This window comes from Pseudophryne corroboree, chromosome 10 (assembly GCF_028390025.1).
Source record: "Pseudophryne corroboree isolate aPseCor3 chromosome 10, aPseCor3.hap2, whole genome shotgun sequence".
NCBI lineage: Eukaryota > Metazoa > Chordata > Amphibia > Anura > Myobatrachidae > Pseudophryne > Pseudophryne corroboree.
The window spans coordinates 365,628,716-365,643,463 of record NC_086453.1 but is presented as its reverse complement, the minus strand read 5'-3'; the positions used below and the strand labels follow the sequence as shown (position 1 = coordinate 365,643,463).

Here is a 14,748-nt window from a genome sequence, read left to right as displayed (position 1 = left end):
GCAGCCCACTAGTTTGAAGGCGCTTCAGCGTTTTCTGGGCTTTGCAAATTTTTATAGACGGTTTATCGCTGGATTTTCGTCTTTAGTGGCCCCCTTGGTGGCACTCACTAAGAAAGGGGCGGATGTTGCTCACTGGTCTTGTGAGGCCAAAGCGGCCTTTGCCCATCTTAAAAGAGCATTTGTCTCGGCCAAGGTGCTGCGACACCCAGATCCAGAGCGTCCTTTTGTGGTAGAAGTGGATGCCTCTGAGATAGGTATTGGGGCAGTGCTCTCTCAGATGGGGGTGTCTGATAATCGCCTTCATCCCTGTGCTTACTTTTCCCGTAAATTTTCGTCTGCCGAGATGAATTATGATGTGGGTAACCGGGAATTGTTGGCTATAAAGGATGCACTCGGGGAGTGGAGACACTGGCTTGAGGGGGCTAAGTTTGTGGTCTCAATTCTCACCAACCATAAGAATCTTGCATATTTAGAGTCAGCGAAGCGGCTCAATGCCAGGCAGGCACGATGGGCTTTGTTTTTTGCTCGCTTTAATTTTTTGATAACATATCGCCCTGGGTCAAAAAACATCAAGGCTGATGCGCTCTCGCAGAGTTTTGCTCCTGTCCAAGAGACAACCGAGGAGCCATTGCCCATTGTGTCCCCTTTATGTATTAAAGTGGGCATTACCCAGGACCTCTTGTCATTAGTTCTTAGAGCACAGGAGCAGGCTCCTCCAGACCTTCCGGTAGGTCTCTTGTTTGTGCCTCCTAGGTTAAGACAGCGAGTGTTCCTGGAATTCCATGCCAAGAGGTCGGCAGGGCATCCGGGTATTGCCAGAACTCGGGAGTTGCTGTCTAGGGCGGTGTGGTGGCCCTCGGTGGCTAGGGATGTGGATCAGTGGGTTCGGGCATGTGACGTTTGTGCCCGAAATAAAACTCCTGTTGGCCCATTACATCCACTCTCTATTCCATCTAAGCCATGGACCCACATTTCCATGGATTTTGTGGTGGACTTGCCCAAATCCTCGGGGATGACAGCCATTTGGGTTGTTGTTGACAGGTTTTCGAAGATGGCGCATTTCGTTCCACTGGTTGGGTTGCCATCGGCCAGACGCCTGTCTGAGTTATTTATGCAGCATGTTGTGTGCCTCCACGGGTTGCCACTTGATGTGGTCTCTGACCGTGGATCCCAGTTTGTGGCCAAATTCTGGAGGGCATTTTGTTCTGATCTCCATATTTATGTGAGCTTGTTGTCAGGCTACCATCCACAGTCTAATGGGCAGACTGAGAGGGTGAACCAGTCCTTGGAGCAGTTCCTCAGGTGTTATGTCTCCAAGTGTCATACTGACTGGGTTGCTCATCTGTCCATGGCGGAGTTTGCCTATAACAACGCGGCTCACTCTGCTACAGGGATCTCTCCCTTCCTTTGTGTGTATGGGCATCATCCTAAGGCCAATTCTTTTGACCCCCTGGATTCCACGCCTGGTGGTTCATCTGTGGTTTTGACCCTTAGGGGTATTTGGAGGAAAGTTAAGAAAGCCCTTGTGTCTGTGTCATTAGTGACCAAAAGGGTTTTTGATAAGCGGAGAAGACCCTGCAGCTTCAAATTAGGAGACTTCGTCTGGTTGTCCACCAAGATTTTGAAGTTGAGACAGCCATCTCATAAGTTAGGCCCCCGGTTCATCGGCCCTTATAAGATCACCAGGGTTATCAATCCGGTGGCTTTTCAGTTAGATCTGCCCCGTTCATTGGGTATCAATAAAACATTTCATTGTTCCCTTTTAAAACTGGTGGTTAGTAATCCTTCTTCCAGTGGAAGACCTTCTCCTCTTCTGATACGGGGTCAGAGGGAGTTTGTGGTTGAAAGGGTTCTTGACTCCAAGATGGTTCGGGGTCGGCTGTCATTTTTGGTGCACTGGAAGGGGTATGGTCCGGAGGAGCGGTCGTGGGTGCGCAGTTGTGATCTTCATGCCCCAAGACTGATACGCTCTTTCTTCTCGCAGTTCCCCGATAAACCCGGTGGTAGGGGTTCTTTGACCCCTCGTCAGAGGGGGGGTACTGTTAGGATCTCCTGTTCTGTGCTGCCACGTCGCCATGGCAACCGGGAGGCAAGTGTTAGCGAAGTAACCTGAGCGCAGATTATACTCCGGTCCGGGTTTTTACTGTGTAGTGATTACAGGCTCTGTGCACGGCAGGGAATCCGGCGCTGGTTTTTTGCTCACAGTCTGTGAGGTCTGAGTGGGGCGTGGACAGCACCTGCTATATAAACCATCCTCTCAGGCTAGGCAAATGCTGCTGAATCTTTGTTTGTTAGTCAGTTCCAGAGAGTTAGCTAGTACTGTGTGACTTTGTATTTACTTGTTGCTTACTGCGAATAGGCCTTGGGATTCGGTACTTCATTCTGCCAATCCGGACCTAGCAGTAAGACTGGAGTCAGTTGTTTAACCTGCTGGGGTTCTTTTGCTATTCTGTGAACCCAGCAGGTTTGCGGCTGTACTCTCAGACCTGCTTGCTTAATCCTCCCTCACTGTGCAGGGCGTCCAGGTGTCAGTTTAGTGGCAGTAAGCTGAACGTGTGCCCTGCAAGTGGAGGTTAGGATTGTGGATACTCTCCTTGTGTCTTTATTTCTATCTCTGACCAAGGAGTTTATTCCCACACCCGTTGGTAACCCTTTGGGGTTTTTTCTGTTGCTCTTAGCAACATCATTTCGGGTGCTCCACATGTTAAATCACTACATCTCGCTTCATTGTCCGCTCTATTCCATCTGAGCATTCCTGACACTAGGGAGACACCCAATTCCTGAGCCCTTGGGCTTCCCCGTTCACTTTGTGTTTATTAGTTATTCCATCACCTCCTGTGTATGTTGTGTTATACTGTCTGTAAGTTCGTTTGCTTTGCATCCCTCTCTGTTCATACACCGGTATACTACTGTTAGCACTGGTGTGCGTAACAGTTTCCTTCTTGTTTCTTCCTAAATAATGCTGTGAGCACCGCTCCACAATATCTGCTTTTATATATATATATATATATATATATACCTGTATAAAGGTATCCTGGAATATTTCCCTTTCAGTGGGGAGAAGTGAGAAGCTTTGGAAACAGGCAGCATGGAGCAGCAGTGACCAGTGGGCGAGCAGACATGAATCTGATGTGCGGTGCATGGCCAGGCCTGCTCTCATGGAAGTGCAGAGCTATGCTACCCATGCTGATTACTAATGGCGGCATCTCTTGTGTGATAATAGAACACTTCAGATAGAGTTTGTGTATGAAACTGTCACACCGGAATCAATTGCAACAATTGTTACCTCTTATGAAAACTGAAGAACACTAATAGGCATATGGACTTAGTGGAATATAAGAGCAACAAGATAATTTGTGAGAGATAATAGCCGCTGTGCTCGCATAGAATTGATTTAAAAACCCAAAATAGATATCAGTAAATATTGGATCATTTTATATCATACACACTTTTCTCTTCTTTTTCACTATCCTTTATTTTATATTTCACTGTTTTAGCAATGAAATAATGAGATATTTTAGTGCAAACCAATAAAGTGATAAACCTTTAATAGAAATTGATAAACTACTTACTCTCTTCTTCTTTTACATCTCTAATGTACTTACCTTGGTTCTGATTTATGCTTTCAACTATAAACAAATCTAATTTCTTCAAAATTATTCAGAAAGCTATCCTTTGTGCCTAAAGGTATTGTTATCATTGGCTGAATCCCACCATGGCTAGTATTGTGGAAACATCTAGGGCAGAGGTTCCCAAACGCGGTCCTCAAGGCACCTCAACAGTCCAGGTTTTAAATGTATCCATGCTTGTCCACAGGTGACTTAATTAGCACCTCAGTCAATTTGATTTAACCATCTGTGCTGAGCCATGGATATTCTTAAATCCTGGACTGTTGGGGTGCCTTGAGGAACGCGTTTGGGAACCTCTGATCTAGGGTAAATAATTTGTAAGACACTTAAATGGTCAATAATAAAATAACTCTGCCAAATATTTCACACCCTATCCTATAAGGCATATTCTCAAAACGATTTCATTTAAATAAATATAACTCTCTTTCCGGCAAGGACTAATATAGCATCAGTTGTTGTGTCAGATCCTCCTTCTTTCTCCATGATAAGAGTCACTCTACTTTGTGACTTGATAGCTCTATACTTTTGAAAGCTCCTTTGCAACCAATAGTTCCTGCACAACCATTTACTGTACATGATGCACAGTAGAGAGTAAACTAGGAATATAAAATGGAAGCTGCTCAAGCAATTTAGTAATAATTTTCATGTGCATGAAGGGAGGGGTTATTCTAAACAAGAAAAAGAAAAAGTTTCTCCCAGCACACCAAGGGGTATCAGAAATAACTTGAACACTACAGGATAATAGCAAATTCAGAGATTATAAATATATGGTTAATCCACTAGGCCTCGACAAGGCTTCTCTGTAGTATTCAAGTGTTATTGCTGATACTTTTTTACTTTTATCTTTTTCTTGATTAGAGAGTAAAATAGACAGAACAATATACCATCTTCTATGTCACAGTCCTTGGATGGAAATATGGTCTTTCCTGTACTAGGAGTAGGCTTAACCCAGTGCAGAGGCGCGGCATCTAATGTGCTGGTGGTGTTTGCCAGGGTCCCCGGCAAGGAAGTGTTGACTACGTTGTGCCCAGCATGCAGGTTGCAGTCCTCTGCCTGGGTTCCTAGTACAGAGCAGGTATACATTGGAAAATGGAGAGAACACTTTGATCAGACTGAAACCGGCCTCTCAGGATACCGGACTGGGACTGGAATGGCCAAAACCCAGACTGGATCCAGATTAGCTTGATGCTGGGTATTGCTGGGTATAGTGGTGTAATGGTTCAAGTAAATCTAAACTAGGATCAGAATTGCTGAGAAAGTTTAAGTGCTGCGAGGTTGAACTGAACTGGGAACTGAGTAACAGACAGGAACTGGAATAGCTTGTATTAATGTGCAGGGAAATACTGGAATAATCAGAGACAGAGAAATATGAACACAGTACTGAGCTGATAAAGTCCTCTAGTGTGATCTTACTGTAACTGGGACGTGACACAAGTTACATTACTTGCTTACAGAAGTGCAGGAGATAAAGAAGTGTCCACTCATATCCAGTGGTGTCAAGAGATGTGGGGAGAGGATACAAATTAACTGGTCCCAGGTCTGATAGAGGGGCCCTGTGGGATCCCAGGTCCATGCCCCCTTTGATTCGATTATGCCCCTTGAAAAGTACCGGAGCCCAGCCAGGCTCTCTACTGCCCTGGCTGGGAGGCATGCCATGCTCCTGTGAGTGGGTGCTTCTGATGTGCTAGACACACCCCAAAGAGGAATGGCCATGCCCTCAGCATGCTGTGGTAACACCCCCTCCAGTGGGGGCAGGGGGCCCCAGAAAATTGTTGTACCGGGGCCCAGGATTTCTCTTGGCTGCCCTGTTCACATCTAGCCTCCCTGCATGTTAAACAGCCCTTCTAGTCACGCCATGCCGTGGCATGACTTGTAGCAATGAGTTTGTTTATGTGTAGCTTTTCCATTCAAATGCATCTTATTTAAACCAATGTGAATATGCCGCAACAAACAGCTTATGCTGAGTAAAATGATATGCAGCATGCCTATATTCTGTGTGCGACTGCGGCTGTATCTGCACATGAAATGCTATATTACAGTGTTTTCCTAGTAAAAACTGTAACATACCATTTTGTATGCAGATACAGCCGCACACACACATATCATTCTAATCAGCAGTGTCTGCTTATGGGTACTATTCAGATCGTGATGCAAATAAGATGCATTTCAGCAAAAAAAGATGCCCAGTGCAAACAGAGTTGCATGGAAACTGTCAGCTCACTTACGCAATGTCATGACCGCACAGCAGCAGCAGCCGTGCTTACCCTTCTGGGTGTGCTGGTCTCCGGGCGGTCTCTCTCACTGCCGTCTCCTGGACTCCAGCGTGCCCCGAGGGGGCTAGTGACGTAATCAGAGAAGAGGGTGGGAGGTTCAAAAGGAGATGCCAGGCAAAACCCGGTGCCTGAGTATCATCGCTATTGTGCTACCCCCCAGGCTCATGTCTCACAGTGCTCCTAGCATCCAATGGGTTCTTTTCAGCTTCAGTGACTCCAGTGCTTCCAGCATACAACGTGTCTCTCATACACAGAGACTCCAGTGCTTCCAGCATACAGCATGTCTCTCAGCCACAGAGACTCCAGTGCTTCCACCATTCAACGTGTCTCTCAGCCACAGAGACTCCAGTGCTTCCACCATTCAACGTGTCTCTCAGCCACAGAGACTCCAGTGCTTCCAGCATTCAACGTGTTTCTCAGCCACAGAGACTCCAGTGCTTTCAGCATTCAACGTGTCTCTCAGCCACAGAGACTCCAGTGCTTCCAGCATTCAACGTGTCTCTCAGCCACAGAGACTCCATTGCTTCCACCATTCAACGTGTCTCTCAGCCACAGAGACTCCAGTGCTTCCAGCATTCAACGTGTCTCTCAGCCACAGAGACTCCAGTGCTTCCAGCATTCAACGTGTTTCTCAGCCACAGAGACTCCAGTGCTTCCAGCATTCAACGTGTTTCTCAGCCACAGAGACTCCAGTGCTTCCAGCATTCAACGTGTTTCTCAGCCACAGGGACTCCAGTGCTTCCAGCATTCAACGTGTCTCTCAGCCACAGAGACTCCAGTGTTTCCAGCATTCAATGTGTCTCTCAGCCACAGAGACTCCAGTGCTTCCAGCATTCAACGTATCTCTCAGCCACAGAGGCTCCAGTGCTTCCAGCATTCAGTGTGTCTCTCAGCCACAGAGACTCCAGTGCTTCCAGCATTCAACGTGTCTCTCAGCCACAGAGACTCCAGTGCTTCCAGCATTCAACGTGTCTCTCAGCCACAGAGACTCCAGTGCTTCCAACATTCAACGTGTCTCTCAGCCACCGAGACTCCAGTGCTTCCAGCATTCAACGTGTTTCTCAGCCACAGAGACTCCAGTGCTTCCAGCATTCAACGTGTTTCTCAGCCACAGAGACTCCAGTGCTTCCAGCATTCAACGTGTCTCTCAGCCACAGAGACTCCAGTGCTTCCAGCATTCAACGTGTCTCTCAGCCACAGAGACTCCATTGCTTCCACCATTCAACGTGTCTCTCAGCCACAGAGACTACAGTGCTTCCAGCATTCAACGTGTTTCTCAGCCACAGAGACTCCAGTGCTTCCAGCATTCAACGTGTTTCTCAGCCACAGAGACTCCAGTGCTTCCAGCATTCAACGTGTTTCTCAGCCACAGGGACTCCAGTGCTTCCAGCATTCAACGTGTCTCTCAGCCACAGAGACTCCAGTGTTTCCAGCATTCAATGTGTCTCTCAGCCACAGAGACTCCAGTGCTTCCAGCATTCAACGTGTCTCTCAGCCACAGAGGCTCCAGTGCTTCCAGCATTCAGTGTGTCTCTCAGCCACAGAGACTCCAGTGCTTCCAGCATTCAACGTGTCTCTCAGCCACAGAGACTCCAGTGCTTCCAGCATTCAACGTGTCTCTCAGCCACAGAGACTCCAGTGCTTCCAACATTCAACGTGTCTCTCAGCCACCGAGACTCCAGTGCTTCCAGCATTCAACGTGTTTCTCAGCCACAGAGACTCCAGTGCTTCCAGCATTCAACGTGTTTCTCAGCCACAGAGACTCCAGTGCTTCCAGCATTCAACGTGTCTCTCAGCCACAGAGACTCCAGTGCTTCCAGCATTCAACGTGTCTCTCAGCCACAGAGACTCCATTGCTTCCACCATTCAACGTGTCTCTCAGCCACAGAGACTCCAGTGCTTCCAGCATTCAACGTGTTTCTCAGCCACAGAGACTCCAGTGCTTCCAGCATTCAACGTGTTTCTCAGCCACAGAGACTCCAGTGCTTCCAGCATTCAACGTGTTTCTCAGCCACAGGGACTCCAGTGCTTCCAGCATTCAACGTGTCTCTCAGCCACAGAGACTCCAGTGTTTCCAGCATTCAATATGTCTCTCAGCCACAGAGACTCCAGTGCTTCCAGCATTCAACGTGTCTCTCAGCCACAGAGGCTCCAGTGCTTCCAGCATTCAGTGTGTCTCTCAGCCACAGAGACTCCAGTGCTTCCAGCATTCAACGTGTCTCTCAGCCACAGAGACTCCAGTGCTTCCAGCATTCAACGTGTCTCTCAGCCACAGAGACTCCAGTGCTTCCAACATTCAACGTGTCTCTCAGCCACCGAGACTCCAGTGCTTCCAGCATTCAACGTGTTTCTCAGCCACAGAGACTCCAGTGCTTCCAGCATTCAACGTGTCTCTCAGCCACAGAGACTCCAGTGCTTCCAGCATTCAACGTGTCTATCAGCCACAGAGACTCCAGTGCTTCCAGCGTTCAACGTGTCTCTCAGCCACAGAGACTCCAGTGCTTCCAGCATTCAACGTGTCTCTCAGCCACAGAGACTCCAGTGCTTCCAGCATTCAATGTGTCTCTCAGCCACAGAGACTCCAGTGCTTCCAGCATTCAACGTGTGTCTCAGACACAGAGACTCCAGTGTTTCCAGCATTTAATGTGTCTCTCAGCCACAGAGACTCCAGTGCTTCCAACATTCAACGTGTCTCTCAGCCACAGAGACTCCAGTGCTTCCAGCATTCAAAGTGTTTCTCAGCCACAGAGACTCCATTGCTTCCAGCATTCAACGTGTCTCTCAGACACAGATGGGTATATTTACTAAGATTCGTAGTTGTCGGGATTTGGAGGGAGATTAAACACGAATGACATCGGTAGTGTGAATTTGCAACTTTTGTTTTTTTTACGCCTCATTTACTATGCTGTCGTATTCTGAATGTTCGTGTTTTCTGATGTCGATGTCATTCGTAATATCAGGCAGTGTTTTATGGGAGTGATTAGTAAAACACTGCCGGACTTAACACAATGAATCCCGGACGGATCAGTGAGATCCGTGCAGGGCATCATTATGTACCTTAAAAGAAGTCTATAAAGTGTTAAAAATGTAAAAAAAAATTGTGTGGGGTCCCCCCTCCTTAGCATAACCAGCCTCGGGCTCTTTGAGCCAGTCCTGGTTGTAAAAATACAGGGAAAAAACTGACTGGGGTTCCCCCATATTTAAACAACCAGCACCGGGCTCTGGTCCTGGTGCCAAAAATACGGGGGACAAAAGATGTAGGGGTCCCTCGTATTTTTAACACCAGCACCGGGCTCCACTAGTCAGAGAGATAATGCCACAGCTGGGGGACACTTTTATATTGGTCCCTGCAGCCCTGGCATTAAATCCTCAACTAGTCATCCCTGGCCTGGGTACCCTGGAGGAGTGGGGACACCTTAAATCAAGGGGTACCCCCCTCCAGCCACCCAAGGACCAGGGATGAAGCCCGAGGCTGTCCCCCCATCCATGGTGTGGATGGGAGGCTGATAGCCTTTTGTGTAAAAAAAAAAAAAAAATTGTAGCAGAACTACAAGTCCCAGCAAGCCTCTCCCACAAGCTGGTATTTGGAGAACAACAAATACCATCATGCGGGCGGGGAATGGGCCCGCTGGTACCTGTAGTTCTACTACAAAAAATACTTAAAAACAAAACACAGACACCGTGAAAGTAAAAGTTTAATGCACATACATGCACACTTACATACACACATACTTACCTATGTTGACCCGAAAGCATTCGGTCCCATTGTCCAGTAGAATCCACGGGGTACCTGTAAATAAAATTATTCTTACAAAGAATCCAGTGTAAATCGCTCCTCTTCTTAAAAGTTATAATCCACGTACTTGGCAAAAAAACAAACAGCTCACCCGACCCACAAACTGAAAGGGGATCTATGTTTACACATGGATCCCCTTTCCCCGAATGTCGGAACCCCTCATGACTCCTGTCAAAGAGGGTCCCTTAAGCCAATCAGGGAGCGCCACGTCATGGCACTCTCCTGATTGGCTGTGCGCTCCTGCACTGTCAGTCAGGCGGAGTACTGTGGATACAATGTATCGTAGCTGCGCTACATTATATCCAATGGTGGGAACTTTGCAGTCTGCGGTAGACCGCGAGGTTAAGTGGGGTCACTCTTGTGGTTACCATGATACCATATGGCACATTTTTCCGAACTCTGTAGAGACATAAAAGGCAACTTGTCTGAATGGAAGACACTACTAATCTTGTGGTTCATGACATACCTCAGCTGTCAAATGAGATATTAGACTCAATTAATGTGGACAGTGGGTTGTGGGTGTGATTGCCACTGCGGCCCTTTGTGGAGTTTGTATGTTCTCCCCGTACTTGCATGAGTTTCCTCCAGGTGCTCCGGTTTCCTCCCACACCCCAAAGATATAATGGTTGGTTAATTGGCTCCAAACCAAAATTAACCCTAGTGTGTGTGTGTGTGTGTGTGTGTGTGTGTGTGTGTGTGTGTGTGTGTGTGTGCATGTGTGTGTGTACATGGCAGATGAGATGGGCCAAGTGCTTCTTATCTGTCATCACAATTCTACAAGAGGCTGACTAGCGCTTGCTTTGCTGCCGGCATAATGGTGGCCAGGATGCCGCTGTCGGTATCTTGGCAGCCGGCATCCCGGCCGCCGGTAACGCTACATATTTTGTCACAACGTATTCACATTTTCTATGTGTAAATAGTGCCATTTAATATTTAATAAGTGGGACAAACATAAGAAAATATACTGAATTGGTTACTGCAGATGGTAATAAAAAATCACAGCAAATGTAATACCACATGTGGAACAGCAAGTTCAGCAACAGGCTACATTATGTAATACATTTTCAGATAAAGATATTATTGCATTATGTCAAAGTAGCAAACTGCATAATTAAAGATACTACCATGTAATCAGCAGATGTCACAGAAATCTAGATAAGTGAGCAAGGAAATTCATTTATGAACTAAAAATAAAAATACAAAAGCCACAGATATGGTGTAAAGAACAGGTTCCTGTGCATGTGCGGATCTGGGACAGCGACTGCACTTAGGGGGTAATTCAGACCTGATCGCACGCTAGATTTTTTTTCTGTGCTGCAATCAGGTCAGAACTGCGCATGCATATGCACCGCAATATGCAGGCGCGTCGCTCGGGTACAAAGCAGATCATTGCTGTGCGATGGGTTTGACAAACAATCTTTTTCGCACAGCCGATCACAAGAAGATTGACAGGAAGAAGGCATTTGTGTGTGGCAACTGAACATTTTAAGGGTGAGGTTGGAAAAATGCAGGTGTGTCCAAGCGTTTGCGGGGCGGGTGTCTGACGTCAATTCCAGTCCTGGACAGGCTGAAGTGATCGCAGCGACTGAGTAAGTCCTGGGCTACTCAGAAACTGCAAAAGATCTTTTTGTACCGCTTGGCTGCAGATGCGATCGCACACTTGCACAGCTAAAATATACTCCCCTGTAGGTGGCGACTATCTGATCGCAGCGCTGCAAAAAACCGCTAGCGAGCGATCAGGTCTGAATTAGGCCCTTAATCTCAGGGGAAAAAAACAATTCCCAGATAACTTCCACAATCCCACATCAGCCACTTGCATTTCAAAATGAAAATATATTTGGTTTGGGTTTGATATGCCGGCAGTGAGGATGTCAGCAGTCAGAATACCAACTGCAGCTTCCCAATGGTGTGATCCTGACAGGAGCAAGGTAAGCACACAGCCTAAACCTAACCCTCCCTCCCCTCAGCCTTAACTCTCTGGTGGCCTAGCAGTTACTCTTTCAGGATCCCAGCTGTCAGAGTGCTGGCACCAGGAATGTGATGCCATTCGGGATGTTGGCACTGGCATTCCGAGAAGTGTCGGGGATTCCGGCATCAGTATTTTGGACAAATGGGATCTCAACTGTTGGGAACCTGATTGGATCCTCTATCTTCTTTATCTTTCATATGCAACTCAGACACTGCCCTATCCCTAAAATCCTTCCACATGCCCTCAAATCACCACTGAACACAAATGCCCCCACATATAGGGGCTAAACTTCCATTAAGCAGGTTTAGGCAGCTGCCTAAGGGCACTGGTACCTGAAAGTGCAGCCTGTTGAGGCTGCCTCCTTCCCTTTCCCTTTCCTCCCCTTTCCTCTCGCACAGCCAATTGTTAAACTCTGACCCATAGGCTGTAAAAGAATGAGGAGCTGAATAAGCAGCCAGAGCTAGGCAGGTAAGGGAACCTTTAATGGGTTCTTCATGAGTGACTGAAGTTAATAGCTGCTGTGAGAAGAGGAGTTAATGAGTGGTGGGGGTGAATTGATTAATAAGTGCTAGATAACAGGGTTAATTGGTGTTGAGCATGAATGGATAAATAGGTGCTGGGAGGGGTAATTTTTGCTGTAAGGGGGATTAATGTGTGCTTGGAGTGAAATGATTAATATGTGCTGGGAGGGTGTTGGGTAGGAGGTAATTTGTGGTTTGAGAGGCTTAATGAATTCTCAGGGTGAATGGATTAGTAGGTGCTGGGTAGCAGTAGAATAGGGGTTGCTGACAGTGTTTACAAATGTGTTAATGGGTGCTGTGAGGGTGAGTTGATAAATGGATGTGCATATGAAAAATGACTCCACCCCAACTGTCATAGATGAAGTGTGGTTTTATGTAAATGGACTGAAGGATTGTATTGGGGAATTAGGGCAGTAATGTAAATCTTTGTCTAGGGTGCCTAGAACCCTCACACCAACCCACAGGCCTATCTTAATTGTACATGCCATTAAATGCATCCACTAACCCAAAAGTGGCACAAATGCTCTGAGATCCACATACACTCCTTGTATTGTATGAGGCTAAGCAATAAAGAAATCTGATGCTCTGATCATCTTCAGTCTTATTCTCTGCTTTATAATTGATTCTAGATGGGTTTTATGCAGAGAATAAGTCTGAGCAAAGGAATAGAGCTGGAAGGAGATGAGTGTTCCAGATAGATGTATCCAATGGCCACCTGTTTCCCACCACTGCCATATAAAATGCACCTGAAAGATCAAAGGGGTGTCTGATTGAAAATGTAGAATAATGTCCAATCTCAGACACTTTCAAGGAACCCTTCTAGAAAACAAACAATGCCTCTCTAAGTTATACCTTCCCACCCATTCAATCTCCATATAAAACTATATTATATTTCTCATATGGCGGCATGTCTAGTCCTAGATCCCAGTCAACCTTATTGTGTTTGTATATTTCAGTGACCAGTGTCAGGATAAACATATGACATTGAAGACGGCAATAACAAACATCATGAAATATGTCATTGACAATGAGAATCTCACAGACCCGGAGGTGCTCCCACCAGCAGACTGTGTCATCAGTGCATGGATTTTGGATTACATCAGCAAAGACGAAGATGATTATATAGGGAATTTCAGAAAATTTGTGAAGCTGCTAAAACCTGAAGGACACCTGATATTGTTGGGGATTTTAAATACAACTTATGCGATGATTGGGCAGGACAAGATACATGTGTTCAAATATGATGAGAACTTTGCAATAAAAGTTCTCACTGATGAAGGATTTGTCATTGATCACTGTGCAGTCCAGAAAAGAACATCAGTGATTGACCATATAGACTATGAGGCTGTTATATTTATCACAGCTCACAGAGAGTAATAAGGGCCTGATTCTGAGTCACATGCTGTGTCGGGTGCAGTTGAGCATTTTCTTTATACTGTGCATGTGTCTAAATTGCACTGTGTATACATCCTGATTGTGTTTGTACAGAGATGATGTAGCGCTGACACACTTAGAAGTGTATTGAAAATGCATTGGGTTTTCCCAGGGGTGGTTTCAGAGAGGATGGGGCCCGTGTGCAGCTTCTGTGTGGGACACCTCCTCTCTGGCAGTGCAGTAGACTCTGGCTTTGTGCCTTAATTTACTCTGCATGCATAGGTCTCTGGGAACATGGCACCTGCGCCTTGTTCCCAGGGAAAATCTCTACTGTGCGTGCGCAAATCACAAGGATAATGGCCATGGTGGACACTTTCACAGTGATTTCTGCAGCTCTGCAGCCAGTGCGGGGATAGGGGAGTGATAAGTATAATTATATGGGTGCAGGGTGTGCGGTGTGTGGGCTTGAAAACAGGGGGCGTGGCTCATGATCACATCATTCCTGTGAAGCCATGCCCCCTTTTTGCCCAGTCCATGTTGCCTTTTTGAGTGCAGAAGTCCTTACTTCACCATGGAGAGTGTTGGATGGTATGTATGAGAGCGTCATGGAAGTGTTGCAGGCATATTACTAAAGTAGCAGCATACACAGACATTTAGTCGCTCACATTGGAAGTCACACTTCGATGGAAACTCTGCACTTAGCATGGGGCTGGGGTAAGTGTCTATGGTGTGACTGATGGTGACATGTAATGATGTACTGAGCGGTGTTACAGCGTCTACAGATGCACGAGGTCAGCGTCTCAGTCCTGGCACAGTCAGACGCAGCTTGTACACCAGGGGAAGGGCTATTACCCGCATTAGCATATAGTCACAGATACAACTACACCAACAGAAGCGGCCGCAGCGTGTGACTCAGATCAGCCCCTACTGTAAGTCTGAGATGCAAATTGACATAGATATACTAGTTCTTCTTGTCAATTTACATATGATAAACTTTAACATAGAATACTGTACATTTATATTGAGCTGATCAACAGATAAAGTGATTCATAATTTTTTTGATGTTTACTGTTTGATTAAAGAGTCTGAGATTCATGTGTGATCTGTGAGTGGTTCGGTAACCCAGGAATCGGCTGTCGGGATCCTGGTGCTTAGCATACTGGAGCTGGGATATCGGTCGCCAGGA

The 14,748-nt window shown here is 46.5% G+C and overlaps 1 protein-coding gene across 1 annotated transcript in view; it reads left to right on the top strand.

The window, feature by feature from the left end:
• Positions 1-13,565, top strand: part of LOC134965384 (nicotinamide N-methyltransferase-like) — a 55,333-nt gene extending 41,768 nt beyond the window's left edge. The window contains exon 5 of the mRNA XM_063941848.1: positions 13,145-13,565. Coding sequence (XP_063797918.1) covers positions 13,145-13,565 — 421 coding nt within the window. The remainder of the gene's footprint in view (positions 1-13,144) is intronic.
• Positions 13,566-14,748: the final 1,183 nt, after the last annotated feature.